At 39.7% G+C, this 14,294-nt stretch overlaps 2 protein-coding genes across 4 annotated transcripts; one reads left to right on the top strand and one right to left on the bottom strand.

The window, feature by feature from the left end:
- The first annotated feature begins 92 nt into the window (after positions 1 to 92).
- LOC144531770 (uncharacterized) lies at positions 93 to 7,640 on the top strand. 3 transcript variants are annotated; one of them, XM_078272054.1, is made up of 3 exons: positions 1,307 to 1,397; positions 3,827 to 3,953; positions 4,430 to 7,640. In XM_078272054.1, the coding sequence occupies exons 2-3, from the start codon at positions 3,932 to 3,934 to the stop codon at positions 6,073 to 6,075; spliced, it is 1,668 nt and encodes a 555-aa protein (XP_078128180.1). In that variant the 5' UTR covers positions 1,307 to 1,397; positions 3,827 to 3,931; the 3' UTR covers positions 6,076 to 7,640. The 3 variants fall into 3 exon arrangements, with proteins under 3 accessions (XP_078128182.1, XP_078128179.1, XP_078128180.1); XM_078272056.1 differs by lacking the exons at positions 1,307 to 1,397; positions 3,827 to 3,953 and adding an exon at positions 93 to 167; XM_078272053.1 differs by lacking the exon at positions 3,827 to 3,953 and having other exon boundaries at positions 195 to 1,397.
- A 1,297-nt stretch (positions 7,641 to 8,937) lies between these two features.
- hcar2 (hydroxycarboxylic acid receptor 2-) lies at positions 8,938 to 9,813 on the bottom strand. The gene has a single exon (XM_078271944.1). The coding sequence runs from the start codon at positions 9,811 to 9,813 to the stop codon at positions 8,938 to 8,940; it is 876 nt and encodes a 291-aa protein (XP_078128070.1).
- Positions 9,814 to 14,294: the final 4,481 nt, after the last annotated feature.

Below are 14,294 nucleotides of genomic sequence, written 5' to 3'. Positions count from 1 at the left end.
CATTGTGATTGGCAGATGACCTAAGCGCTCAGACACCTTTAGAGGCCTCTGTTCACGCCTACTACCCTGAAGGCATGCAAGCACACACATACAGGTCAGGTGAGGGGAGCGGCTCAGCTTCATTCCTGCAAATGACAGGAGGAAGAGCCAGAAGGCAGAACCAGAAGGTATTTAGATTCAAATTCATTAGCTGCACTTGAATTAGCTGGGCCTCTTACTATTGGTTTACTGGCTTGGTGTCTAGCTATGGGCAGAAACCCCTGTTTAACACAGACATGTGTTAAAAGGCTCACCTTTACTGCATATTTTTTTAATTAGACTTTTTATTTTTATTTTTTTAGCGCTGAATTACTTTCTGGGTAACACATTTTCCTTTATTTAAATTGTAGCGTAACCACTTAATAATAATAATAATAATAATAATAATAGTTTTAGCATTAACTTACTGTTTGCAGCGTTACTGACTAATTTTTCATAATTAGCTATCATTACTCACATGATTAGCTAACTTTAGCAGTTGCAAAATCATTATTAGCTTTACTGGTAGTAGCATTCATCACGGGTATCAGCATTTTTAGCTAAGTAATTAGTATTTTCATTAAAATTGTTAGCACTCCTGTTACTAGCTTTGTTGCAGTTTGCTAGCGTTAAGTTAAAGTTAAAGCATACTAACCTAAGTAAACATTGTAATAAGTGCCATTAGCATGACAAGCATTCAGATTACCGTTGATAAAATATTAGCATTACCTAGCATTTATGTGAGCATCCTTGCAGCTGTAGTGAGTTAGTTGCTATCTAGTGGCTGTAGTAGCTGATTTAGTAGAAGTAATGGTACTAGCAATATAGCAAAGTAGTAACGTTAGTGTCCTAGTAGTGCTGCTATAGTTTTGCAGTTCTTCTTGTTATTTAAACACAATTTTCATCGTTGTTATTTGTGTAAACAGTATCACAGTAACGTTAGCTTGGGCCCCGGCTAATCTAACGACTCCCCTCCACACCAGCAGGGGCGCTGCAGACTTGTAAACAAAACAAAACCAGCTTCTCCTCGCCGTCACTTTAGTGCGACTGTCTCCTGCTTTTGTTTCTTCCGCACACGGCAGCAGAGTCGCACAGCCACACACCCACTTTTTTCCAGATACTTTCAACCGTGTACAAACCATCTGGCGAGTTGTCCACAGCTGCAACCGCTCGGTCTAACATGGCCAAGTCGAGTGATCTGAAACTCTTCCTGGAGTCTTCTCTGAATGAGATATTTAAAGCCACAGTAAGCGACATCCTGGACTCAGTGGACCGGACCCTGTCTGAGTACCAGGGCACAATACACAGGATCGAGTCTGAAAACGAGGGCCTGAAGCGGCTGCTGTTTGCACAGCAAAGTACCGAGTCTGCTGCAAAAGGTATGGTCGCCTACACTCCGTAAATAACGGTGTCTGTGTTGCGGCAGTGGACACTGTAGCTTCATGCAGCCGCTGATCTTTTGTTCGAGCATCGCCTGCATTGTCAGCAAATTATGCCTGTGCGCGTGTATGTATACACTACAGTATAGGAGGCAGAAGACCGGAAGCAGACGTACATGCAGGTTGAAGTACATTAAAAACAATCCCGTGCAAACGTTTATGAGGTAGAAAATAGGCATTGGTTTCAGTGATCCTGTGTAATACAATACTAATTACACTGTACTACATTACTGGCACAGTATCTTGCCCATACTAGATACTAGATTAAGTTAATACAGACAACTCTACAATACACAGTAAACCACAAATATCTGTGTACCTGAAGATGTAATATACAATATTTTTCAAAATGCAGGAATCATTCACACTTTTTAGCTAACGTTACTGCATTATCTAGAACTTTTAGTTTCAGTGAGATAGCTAAGCTGAAACTGTGTGCACCAAATTCCTTAATAACAGCTACTGCAACTATGTGTGTGTGTGTGTGTGTGTGTGTGTGTGTGTGTGTGTGTGTGTGTGTGTGTGTGTGTCCATCCATCCATCCCAGTGTTGGACCTCAATAAAAACATCAACACCGCTGCCTTAGTATTACTACAGATATTATTTTTAAGAATGTTCCAGACCTTTTTTTTTTTTTTTTTTACACATTGTAATATATAATCTGTGATATTCCCTTGTATGACCTGCATTCATCATGTTTAGTTCAGCCTTAATAATACAGATTTTGTGTTGTTTACAATACAAACTCATCAGGGTGCCTTTATGCATCCTCTGGGCAAAGCTAGGTTAATTAATGTCTTAATATTTGAAGTGCATCAAATGGCTGTGTAATGTTAAGGGGTGCAGTGACAAAGACCCAGCTGCCCTCAGCTCTATGGGGCATTTTAGTGTCTTTCAGCTCATTGTTCTTTTTCACTTAGTTTCACACATGGGCGTAAATCTGATCTAACAGTAGGGGGGGGACAATAAACCTAAAATTTCTGAAGAGCAATTTTTGAAGGGGACACAAATAATACGCCACAATTATACTCGTAGAGGACATGTGTTCACAGAGGAAAGCCTTAATACTATCATTAGTGTAGCATGGAGACTGTACCATTATCCTTCTTTTCAGTGTTTCTCTTGATTCAATGAAATAGCTGACTAAATTGACCAAAATATTCTTCTTTAAAACCATGTATTTATTTTTAAGTTGTTTATAATCAAGCCACAAAAATACCTTAAAACATAATGACTTATTTTGAAAAAAGTGTCCCCATATATATATAAATTAAATTAAATTAGCTGATCATAATGTAAATTAGTGAGCCACTGGTAAAGCTCATCTGCTCACCCTGACAGCCACACACCCCCAAAAATATGAACTAAGCTCAACACACTTACCTGAGACTCTCCACCTGTCTGTCTCTGGTCTCCCTGTTCCTCAGTTCTTTCTGTCTCCTTTGCCTGTAACATAGTGACGTTAGTAGGCTATTTCCATAAGCACCCATAAAGATGTTACCAAATTGTCTTGATATGAGGACTTATTGTACTTACTTGTCGTTTTGGTGTAGGCCTACTGAAAAAGGATCTTATGTCTGTTTTTCTTTTCTCTGTCATTTTTAACAACAACACAAATCTTTAACGTCAGATGTCTAAATATGAGTTAGTTTCATAGGTTCACCACGCGGTCATATTATAATTATAAAATGATCTTGCGTCCTCCACATAAATATTAGGTTTTGTCTGGGACAGAGGATATATATTTAACTGATCAGCCACTTAACTTCATATTGAGCAAAACACAACAGTAGATCTTCAATATTAACCCTAATATGAGTTCACACACAAAACGTTAGGCTTATCGCCGTGGTAACGTTAGTCGTAGTGGGTGCATTTCTATCCAACAAGCTATTAAACAAGCTAGGTAACGTTACATTACATTACACTTACATGTCAAATTTTTTGTCATGACTAATTAATTAATTACTTATTACTCAGCATCATTTCTATTTGAGAAAAGAAAAACTTCATCCGATGTTTAATGTGAATAAAACAGCCTTGAACCGCCTACTTACTACATTCCTGTCACTACCCGATGTGACTGTGACTAGGGTTGGGCATCGAGAATCGTTTCAAAAATTACGATTCCAGTGGAATCATTTCTTTATTGGAATCCTTTGGAGGATTTGGTTTCAAATCTGATCGTGGGTTCCAAATTTAACATGCGCAAGTTTTGGTTTCCGTAGCAGTCAGGCGCTTGTTGTGTTGCAGCCTTGGAGCACAGTAAGCAGCGCTCTAGTGTGGCTTTATTTTACGTTGAAAAAGCCCGGTAAAACTGCAACCCACCATTGAATCAAAATAAAACTTTCCTCTTATTTGTGAAATAGGCACGTGACCCATTTCAGCTCCACCCCTCAAAGAATCGGAATCGATAAGAACCGGAATCGAAAGGAAGAATCGCAATTGGAATCAGAATCGTTAAAATCCAAACGATGCCCAACCCTAACTGTGACTGTGAGTCTAGCGCAGATCCTACAGCATGCAGTGGACCAAACCACTGTGAGGCAAGGGAGGGGGGACCCAAATGTTTCTAAACTTAAAAAGCATTTTTTGGGGGTTTGTATTGTTTTACTGCTTACACAGATATTTTAAGTATACACCATTATGTTATTTACAATACACAGCATTGTTTTAATGATATTTCTAGGGGGAGACAACCCTTAGATGATAACAGGCAGCTATTTTAGCAAAAAACAAAACTCTGATAAACTCACTGTACACTACCTGTCCAACACCAAATGACAGACAGGCAAAGTTAGCAGCTATCTTGTGAACATAGTGGAGCATTAAGAGCAGCTAAAGAGCCTGATAAGTTCTTCAGGAAGTTATTAGGGACACAAACTTTATTGTACTACTGTCTGCTAATGAAACATTCTAGCTGTAATGTATGTATTACTAAATTACTATGACTCTATTTTTTTTTTTTACAGATATTCGTGAACAAGATGCCACTGAAAGGTTTTCCACTTCAGAATGGAACAGTCGTCTCGTCAGCTCCACCCAGGCCACGTTCAAGATGTCCATATGCAGCAGTGACAAGAAGAGCTTCAGGAGGAAGCAGAAAGACAAGATGAGGGAGAGCATATCCCCTTCCTCCTTTTTACTGCAGACTGATCATATGGTAGAAAGACCATGTATGAACACAGCAGAGGTGGGTGTGTCCACCCCAAACTTGATATCTGTAAAAACAGAGCCTGGCCTGGATGAAACCGGTGCTATTGACCTCTCCCAGCCTTCATCCCATCTCAATCTGACAATGAGGCCAATAAAAAATGAGAGCACGGAGGTCAGTTTTGACAGTCATGATGCATATGCACCGCTGCCGCCATCAACAGGCCTTGAACAAGAATCCAGAGGCAGTGACAGTGAAGTTAAAGTCACCATTGTTTCTGACACTTACATGCAGGATGGACAGTTCATTAAGACAGAGGAAGAGGAGCAGAGTGGCGTGTTGCAGTATGGTGACAATGACATTTTCTCTAAGCAAGAGTTGGAGCATGCAATGAGATATTACCCTGAATCAGAAATAGATCCCGAGGCAGCAAGCAGACAGGTTGTGGAGCCAGAAGTAATGGTGCAGGAGAAAAACGCCGCTGTTCCCGCAGATGGGTTTTTGGAGATCCGTGACAACTTTCTGCGCTGTCCCACCTGTCCCAAAACATTTAGTCGAGCAGCCTCGCTCAACATCCACATCAAGACTCACAGCGCTGAAAAGACGCACAGCTGCAGCTACTGTGGCAAACGCTTTGGCCGGGCCGATCTCCTCAAATCCCACAAGCGTACCCACACAGGAGAAAGACCCTATAGTTGCAACGTCTGCAGTAAAACATACGCCCATCCCAGTCAGCTCAGGATACACAAACGCGTCCACACTGGAGAGAAGCCGTATTCCTGCTCGCACTGTGGGAAGCGCTTCAACGAGCACAACCAGCTCAAAGTCCACTTGCGGACACACACTGGGGAGAGGCCTTACAGCTGCCAGGAGTGCGGCAAAACTTTCAGCAATGCAGGCAACCTGCGTATACACGAGAGGATCCACACCGGCGAGAAGCCATACTGCTGCGCTCAGTGTGGGAAAAGGTTCAACGGCTTGGGTGACCTCAAAACACACTACAGGATTCACACTGGTGAGAGGCCATACAGCTGTGAGCTGTGTAAAAAGACCTTCAGCCAGGCGGGCCACCTGACCATACACATGCGGATGCACACGGGAGAAAGGCCGTACAGCTGCAACGAGTGCGGCAAGAAGTTCACGGTGGCGAGCAGCCTGAAACTGCACCAGAGGACTCACACCGGAGAGAAGGAGTACAGCTGCTCGTACTGCAGCAAGAGCTTCAGCAGGTCGGGTCATCTGAAGAGACACGAACTGGTGCACACCAAAGAGAAGGTCTTCCTCTGCAGCCAGTGTGGAAAGACCTACACTGACCAGTCCTCCCTTAAAAAGCACCTGAAGATGCACGCGGTCAAGGAGCAGAAGGCTCAGAGCGAGGGAAGCACCAGCGAGGCGGAAACAAACCGCCCTTCAGCTTCGGAGACACTTTCAGAAATTAGAACCAAAGTCTTAGAAGATGAGTAATATAAACGCTGAGAATGAGTGCTGTGTGTGATTTTACAAAATCATCTCAAATCAAGATCAACTAACTAGCTTTTTCAGAATCACATCTCACAGCCTTCATAACCTTGTTGTGCAGTATTTTGGTCTCTAATAAGCATTTAAACACTTTGTATTAGTCTGTTAATCAAATTGGACTTCCTGGATCGTATTTTATCGTTTCTTTGGTAACTTAAACAAAACGCCACCACCAATGCAGCCCCCTGCGCTGTTTTAATGCAGGGCTATTGTTGTGTGCTGTGGTTGAAAGCTCCAGAAAAAGCTGTTAAGCAGAGCTTGAGTTTAGATTATTATTGTCTTAACTGCTGTTCCTGAGTTCAAAACTGTATGTGTCGTTGTGGTACAGTGCAATACACTGTTGTCTAGTCTTTGCTGTGATTTAGTAGGTCCTACTAATTGATTATTATTTTTTATCTTGATTGATAAACTAATGTTCCTCTTGTCTTCTTTTTCACAGCACAGTGTAAATAGGCAGCTAATGGGACCCTAAAAGTTCTTTTAAACATGCTGTATGTTACAAAAATGTTGGTATTTTTTTAAATGCTTTAAAGGAAAAGTTCAATGCAATGTCTGTCAGATTGTCAGGATGATTTCAACCGACCTGCTGAAGCAAGACACTGAAATCCAGGTTCAGGTTTCTCTTCTGTTGTCCTGACTTTTGACCTCCATGAAAATAAAATGTATAGTTTATAATAACTATAAATGTAAATTTATAGCAGCAACAACAATAAAATAAAACAACAACACAAGTGTTTTAGAATTAAGATATTATGATGCTCGTGTACACGTCGTAGTAGCCAGAGGGTTAGAAATGTGTGCTGCACCAGTGACTTAAGGTGAAGATCATTAATATATTGTTGTATATAGCTTTAACTATACAGTCAGCAATCCATTAAACTGACACGAATGTATTTGTCTAGTAATGTTTCTGAAAATAATGTTCCTGCAAATAATCTGTCTCGATTGACCGGCTTTTAATAGTAAATAATTGTTTTGCTGATCTCAGAGAATGTGGAGCTTCTAGAGGATCCGTTTTAGGTCATTCACTGTTGGAAACGCGTCTCTTACCATGAAATATGTACAACTAACACACAGGAGTAAAATGTCATGTTTATGATAAAAGGCCTACTGTTTTTTGTGGCAACTGGTTGGTATACCTGCACAGCAATGTATATTAAACTGAGTGTTTGCTACTAGGACTATATTGTGACTTACTTTTGTGTGATTTGTGTCTAAATTAAAGTGAAAAGTTAACCAAAAGCTTTTTGTATGTCTTTTTTACATAGAGATTGTTGTTTTTTTGTGTGTGTGTGTTTGCCTCCTCCCTCTCCTTTCCAGGTTGGTGATAGCAGTTTAGGTTTTGGTTTTGTCATTTACTAACGCTGTTGTTCTGTTTCATTGTAAATCGGCCTCTGGCCTGAGACCGTGGCAAGCTCGCCGTTGTGTGTTGTTGTCCTCCGTTGCTGTGGAGCAGCGTTGCACATTTCTTTTTGTTTTGCTAATAAATTGTACCGATAATTTTGTTACAAGCGCCTCCCATCCTTCCTTCAGTTACTTTACATCAATGGTTACTCTCTGATTAATAGGGTTGTAACAGTCTTATTAATAGGATTTGAAATGAAATGTAGTGAGCAAGAAAAAAATCTTTATCTTCCCCAAGTACAAAACACATTCATACACATTCTGTGAGCTCTTTTTTACACATTAATTCAACCAGAAAAGCAACTACAACACATTATATAGGAAAGTGACTGTGCATAATGCAGTGGTTCCCAGCATTTGTTCCTTGATGTATAAAGTAAAAGTAAAGAAAATTGATCCTGTTTAACCACTTCACACACGTGGGGACAAAGGTTTAGTTTATCACCACAAAGGAAAGAACAGTTGACTGAGAGTGGAAGTGAGATTTTCCAGTACAATGGAGATGGATAGAATTTCAAATGTGGTGCTCAAAACATTGAAAAATGACTACTTTCCTGGTTGAAATATCCACAGAAGACACTATCAGCTGTTTTCATGGGGACTATTATTGGGGACATTTCTGGAAAGACAAGTTACAAGTTCTTGTAGTTTGTTTTAGTGTCATATTTGAACATTTTAAGTAGCACAAACAAAATTCCGTTGACCTCCATTGTATTCAGTTGGGAGAGATTTGGTATCTCTTAGGGCTGCAACAATTATTTTCATTATCGATTTATTGTGTATTTTCCAATCAATCAGAAAAAGCCCATCACAATTTCTCGGACAACAAAGTGACATCCCAAATATTTACTTCCATGTAAAACAAGAAAAGATTGTCTTCACATTTAAAACTCTGGAACTTGCATTTCTTTTGCAATTTTTGTTTTAAATTTTTTTGATTAATGATTAAAATTGTTGATGATTAATTTTCTATTTTTTAAATAATTGTAGGCAATAATTATTTCAGCTCTTGTTCATCTCTAAACCTAGACAAATACAACCCAAACTATCTGTGTGAATACATTATACCACCTGAGGTAACTGAGAAATGATTTTGTATTTTTGGTGAACCAACCCTTTAACAGAAAAGCTCAACATTTTGGGAAATATGCTAATTATGTTAGCTGGCAGAGAGAATTCATGAGAAATCTAAAAAATATGCTATTTATTAATTTAGCCTCAGAATAGACAAGAACTTCATCTTTGGAGTCATCCTTGGTGCACCCAGACTACACAAGTTGGGAACCACTGGAAAATACATCTTGTTAATAATCAGCATTTTCAACATTGGACCAAGCAAGAACATTATATATTCTACTATATATTACACGAAAGCAACATTCATATGAAAGCAAACATGTATCCCTATTGGATTTGGGTGGTGCCACGCTGGCAGCAGTTGAGCTTTTCCTTGGACAGGTAAAGCATCGGCTGAATGCTGCTGCTTAAGTCCATCAAGCCGAATGCGACATAGTGAATGTAGCAACGAAACACGTCAGGAGAGAAGTAGTCCTGGAAGGGAAACAGTGCGACAGGTGGGAAGTAGTTGAACACTATGATGGCCAGGATGATGAGAACCATCTTGAAGGCTCTCTTCTTCACGGGATGCATCTCGTCTCTGCCAGGCCCAGACTGCCTCAGCACCCAGAGAATTGCAATGTTGCAGAACACCATGAAGGCGAACGCCGTGAGGATCATCGCCGTAAAGACCTTCTCAAAGTTGACAATGTTGCCCACACATTTAGCAGCAGCGTAGGCCAGAATGATCAGCCAGACTATGATGGCCAGGACTGCTCTGTGTTGACGGTCCTTGAGCTCCGTGAAGGTGATGGGGTGGACCACGGCCATATAGCGGTCCAGGCAGATGCAGGAAAGGAAGAGAGGCGAGGAGTCTTTGATGCCGTAGAAGAAGCGCAGGACGTACCAGGTGCTGCTGGTGGTGAAGAAGACTATGTTGGCCAGCTCAAGTGGAGGGATGAGACAGAAGAGTACGTCTAAAATCGCCAGATGAAGGATGAAGATATCTGAGGTGGAGGAGTCCCCCTTGTTCTTGTGGATGAGCCACAGCACCATGAGGTTGGCCGGGATGCCCAGGAACATGTTGATGAACTGCAGGCCCAGGTACCAAATGATAACAGCAGGCATGTCTTTGCAAAGCTCATACACTGTCTTCTCACCGACTGTGGAGTTGAGGGGTCTTAGAGAGACGTAGAGCAGGGAGGAGTTGATAAAAATCTCCATGACAGCAGGATCAGAAGACACCAGCCAGAGGAACAAAGATCTTTAGACAAACACATAACATGTTCAGTTGTTAGAGACAATATGCGTATACTGTATAGTATTAAAACAGCCCAGTGAAGTGTCAGTTAGCTATTAGAGGAAGGTTAATAAAAAATGATATAACGGCCCATTTATTAAACATGCAAATACAGTTGTGTATGGTTGCATTGATGCATTTGAAACTTGCTTTGCATGTTATGTTTATCACCTCAATGTCTGTGATATATTTTTGAAATGCAAGTGCAAAGTGACACAGTTTCTAAACTAGGCTGTTCAAGCAGAGTGAAATAAACGTGTTCTACATGCTTGATGATCATAGCTAATCCACTGTGGATTCATATATTGCCCAACCAAATTCAAGTGAAATCCCTTAAAGAAGCACCAGTCATTGAATATTGCCACATACACTGTTAATATGGAGGAACTGTATCACAAAAATGAACTCTGGACATTTGATGTGATTAACTGTGGTTACACAGTAGACATTCGAGGTCCAGCTTTGGCAGGAAGTGAACTGTGACTTGTCTTTAAAAAAATATGTACTTCCCCTAATTATCTAAAAAACCTCCCTAAACTTATTGAGCAAAACACATCAATGATACCATAGACCACAGTAAAACAATAAAAAAATTAAGTCGAGGCATGCTCTTTTGAAAAAATGTATAAAGAAAAATGTATATTTTTGCAGCTAATGCACTGATCAAAAAGAGAAAAAGCAAACATATGATACTGTGGTATCAAAAAGTTGAAACAATAAGAAAACAATGGCTTTCACTCAATACACATATTACTGGAACTTGAAAAACAAACCACACACCAAGTGGAAATTTCTTTTGTTCTATGCAGTTTTGTATGGTAAGTGAAGCCTCTTAACTTGAATTGGTGCTTATCTGTCTACTGAACTTTCCCTCTGCCCTGAGCTGTCTCTGTCACACTTTGACTCTGCAGACTCCTCAACCCAGTACCTCTCTTCACCCACGTATGCATTAGTTGAAAGTGGCTTTATGAAAAGGCTCACGGAATTGTTTGCATGTCTTCCTAGATGTTTATACCGTGTCAACAGGCAGCCCATTTTGCTGTCTCTGTATCTCAGGGTGACATGTAAATGTGCAATCTGACTATATAGAGGGCCTTGTCACCTGCAGAATCTAATAAAGTCTGAAGAATATTGCCGCTGTAAAAGACACGGCTACAGACTGAAAAACACTCCCAATACACAAGACATTTATGTAAAATTGCAGAATTTGAATTTAGAGGTCAGGAGTTACCATTCTGTGCTAAAATGACACTCACCTGTTCAACAGGATACTGCAGCACCTTCCTAAAGTGACTGATGTCCCCACTCTCCAATCCTTGTGTGACTCCTGTGTACATCTGTCCCAGTTTGTGCAAATCCTGAGCCCTCACCTCAAAATGAATGGAACACATCTTTTGGAAGATGACCCAACACTTCAGGGATCCTGATCCTCCAATCACAGCGTCGAGACAAGGGTGTGGAAGCTGAGGCTCTCCCCCTGGATGCCACAATGTCTTGTTTGGCCCCATGTACATCCATCACACTTTTAAAATTAAGAAATAAAATAATCATAAAACAAGGATGATGATAAATGACACTTGTAGGAAATGAGTTTGGTGGGGGGGGGAGCAGGGAAATATAATCTAGGTTTGTGATGAGGACATTTTGCGGCAAGTCATCATCCATTCACACCGATTGGCAATGATGCAACAAACCAATGGTGCCTGACGGAAAATCGGCAGTAAACAACTGATGCAACAGTCCAGAAAATCACTTCTGATTCAATTCAGTGTAACGATGTGTAATATGTTACGTAAGGGCTGACATGTTTTGGAGGTGTGATGTCCATCGGCGGGTTTGTGCTGCACCCAACACGCAGAACAGGGACGTGTACAGCATCTCTACTGAGGACTACAGATCAGATCACGCCACAAATCACGCTTACAGCATGCATTTAGTTGTGTTTTTCTGAGTCTTAGCTTGTTCATGGCATCTAAAGTGTTGTTTTTGAGGCTTATTGAACAGGTTGACCTTTTACTCCTACTGTATTAGACAGTAAAAAGCAGGGGTGAGGGAAGTACTCAGAACTTTTTACTTAAAGTGTAAGTAAGTAGACAATGCCTATACCTATATATATAAAATACATAATTTTACTTAAGTATTAGCATCAAAATATACTTATAGGAGCAAAGTACTCATTTTGCAGAATGGCTCATTTCAGAATAACGTAAGATATAATGGTATTATAATTATTGATGCATTAACATGCACTGGTTGAGGCGGGGCTAATTTTGTTTTTTATATATATTTCATTAATATTCTGAATAATATGATTGACGTCTTAAATATATTTTATATTGTTTATCTGAATCTGGAAAGTAACTACAGATCACTTCTTCAGTGTACTGCAGGTTGTTCCATGTGTGTTTCAGGCTGTTTGAACAGCTTAAAGAACCAACTGATGAAACTCAACCCAGGTTTGTTTGCCTTTGCGTGTCGGTCTCTGAACATGTTTGCATTGGTGTCAGGTTCACAGGAGCTGTGTCTCCCTCCTATAAGGTAGAAGATTCTCACAGGTTTGTTAAATTCTGCATCAGAGCAGAAAAACACACCCACACGCTCGCACACACACACACACACACACACACACACACACACACACACACACACACACACACACACACACACACGCGCGTTCTTGAAATAGTGGGAAGACAAAGCAATACAGGTATTGATTGTTTAATTTTGTTTAACATTTGTCTTTTACAATGATGGTGATGGTGATTTTGGGGCTGTTTTATGTTAAACAAAAAGCTTACTCTTTAACAGAAAGGTCTATCTCTGTAGGGATCCTTTCCATAATGTTGTCAGACACTCTATATATAATAATCTGAGCCTGTCAGTGGCTGTCAGTTTAGTGGACACAAACTGACAGTGTGCATTTTACATTGCGGTTCGTGGCTGCTGGTTACTGTGTTCTCACGCAATACTGGACCACAGATTTCAAAAGATTTCGGTTCAAATTAGTCACTTAGACACCAATGCATGGGAAAATAGGGTCCAAGTTGAAAAATACTGAAACACCATTAGGCAAATTAGCACATATTTAATTAGACAATGCCTCATTTGCATGATTAAAGTACAGAAAACTTGTAATACCAAAAAATATTGTCTTAATGTAAGTAATCAACTAGGGAAGTTTCATGGAGATATCTGTTAGTTAAAATATTTTCCCTATTAACCTGTAGCGTCTACCCTTAACATGGGCTGCAATGGGAACTTGGCATCACCCATTTCAGTATTTTTCAATACTTTCCACCACTTGGACTTTGTATATGGTATAGGGGAGACTTTCATGAGACTAGATCAATTGAAAGAGTTTCTGTTGCAATTTGTGTGGGGTCAAGTTGCATAATGCCTGTACTAACAATACATATAGCAAATTCATAAAACAATAATTTAGCATAAATAAGCTTAAATATTCAAACCATAAAATAAAAGTTATTTAAGACTTTCAAAAACACATTTGGGGAGGCAAAACTATTGATAGTACAATGAAAAACAGAATCAGCATTTTGCAAATGTTATTTGGGTTTGTCCTGATTATGAGGTCTGATATGGTTTTACCTTTTTACAATTCTTAAAGGCCCTGACAACCTGTTCTCTCAGTCAGCTTCTTGCTATGATCAATCCTACTTGAACACATTACTTTCTACCAAGGTTGCAAAACTTCAGATTTTTGTATTTCTGATTTTTTTGTATGTGTGGTTCTTACTGGTCTGAAGTAGGCCAGACTCAATGCGGTAAAGGGTGATGTATTAAACTCTTAATAAATAATACTTAAAGATGTTTTTTAAACTTTTACATTAAATGTTGCTTATTTGGTCATGAGTAGTTAATGTTATGGAGCAATATTTTAAATTTGAAACCAAGTTTTCAGGGTCTTTAAAATTACCAGTATATCTACTCTGTCTAAATCTATTAATGTAAAAAACAAAATGACAAAATCATCTCGGATGTAACCGTCTTAAATTTAGATTTAAGCTAAACTTTCCCAGCATATGAATGTGAAAACAGCCTTCTAGTGTCATTCTGCCAGTGAAGCTTAAACATTCAAGTTAAACATTCAAGTGAAGCAACAATAAACAAAACACATTTTCGAGTGGAGGGGGGGGACGTTACATGCTGTAATGATAAAACGGCAACCAAATTGACTTAGTTAGAATGATACGGTACAATAGAGGTTTATTCATGAAGAATCATTGTATTAGGATAAATGTATATATTATTTGTGACTAAGCAGTTTCTTGAGTGTACAGCTGAACCCATCCATGATTCACTGCACCAACTGTGCAGGTCTCCAGTTACTCCTCATTAAAAAGAGCTAATCACATCTGAGGGTGAAGTGGAAATGTGGTGCATGAAT

The sequence above is a fragment of the Sander vitreus genome, chromosome 16 (genome assembly GCF_031162955.1).
Source record: "Sander vitreus isolate 19-12246 chromosome 16, sanVit1, whole genome shotgun sequence".
Classification (NCBI taxonomy): domain Eukaryota; kingdom Metazoa; phylum Chordata; class Actinopteri; order Perciformes; family Percidae; genus Sander; species Sander vitreus.
The sequence above is the reverse complement of the archived record's forward strand: the minus strand, read 5'-3'. Positions and strand labels throughout refer to the sequence as shown.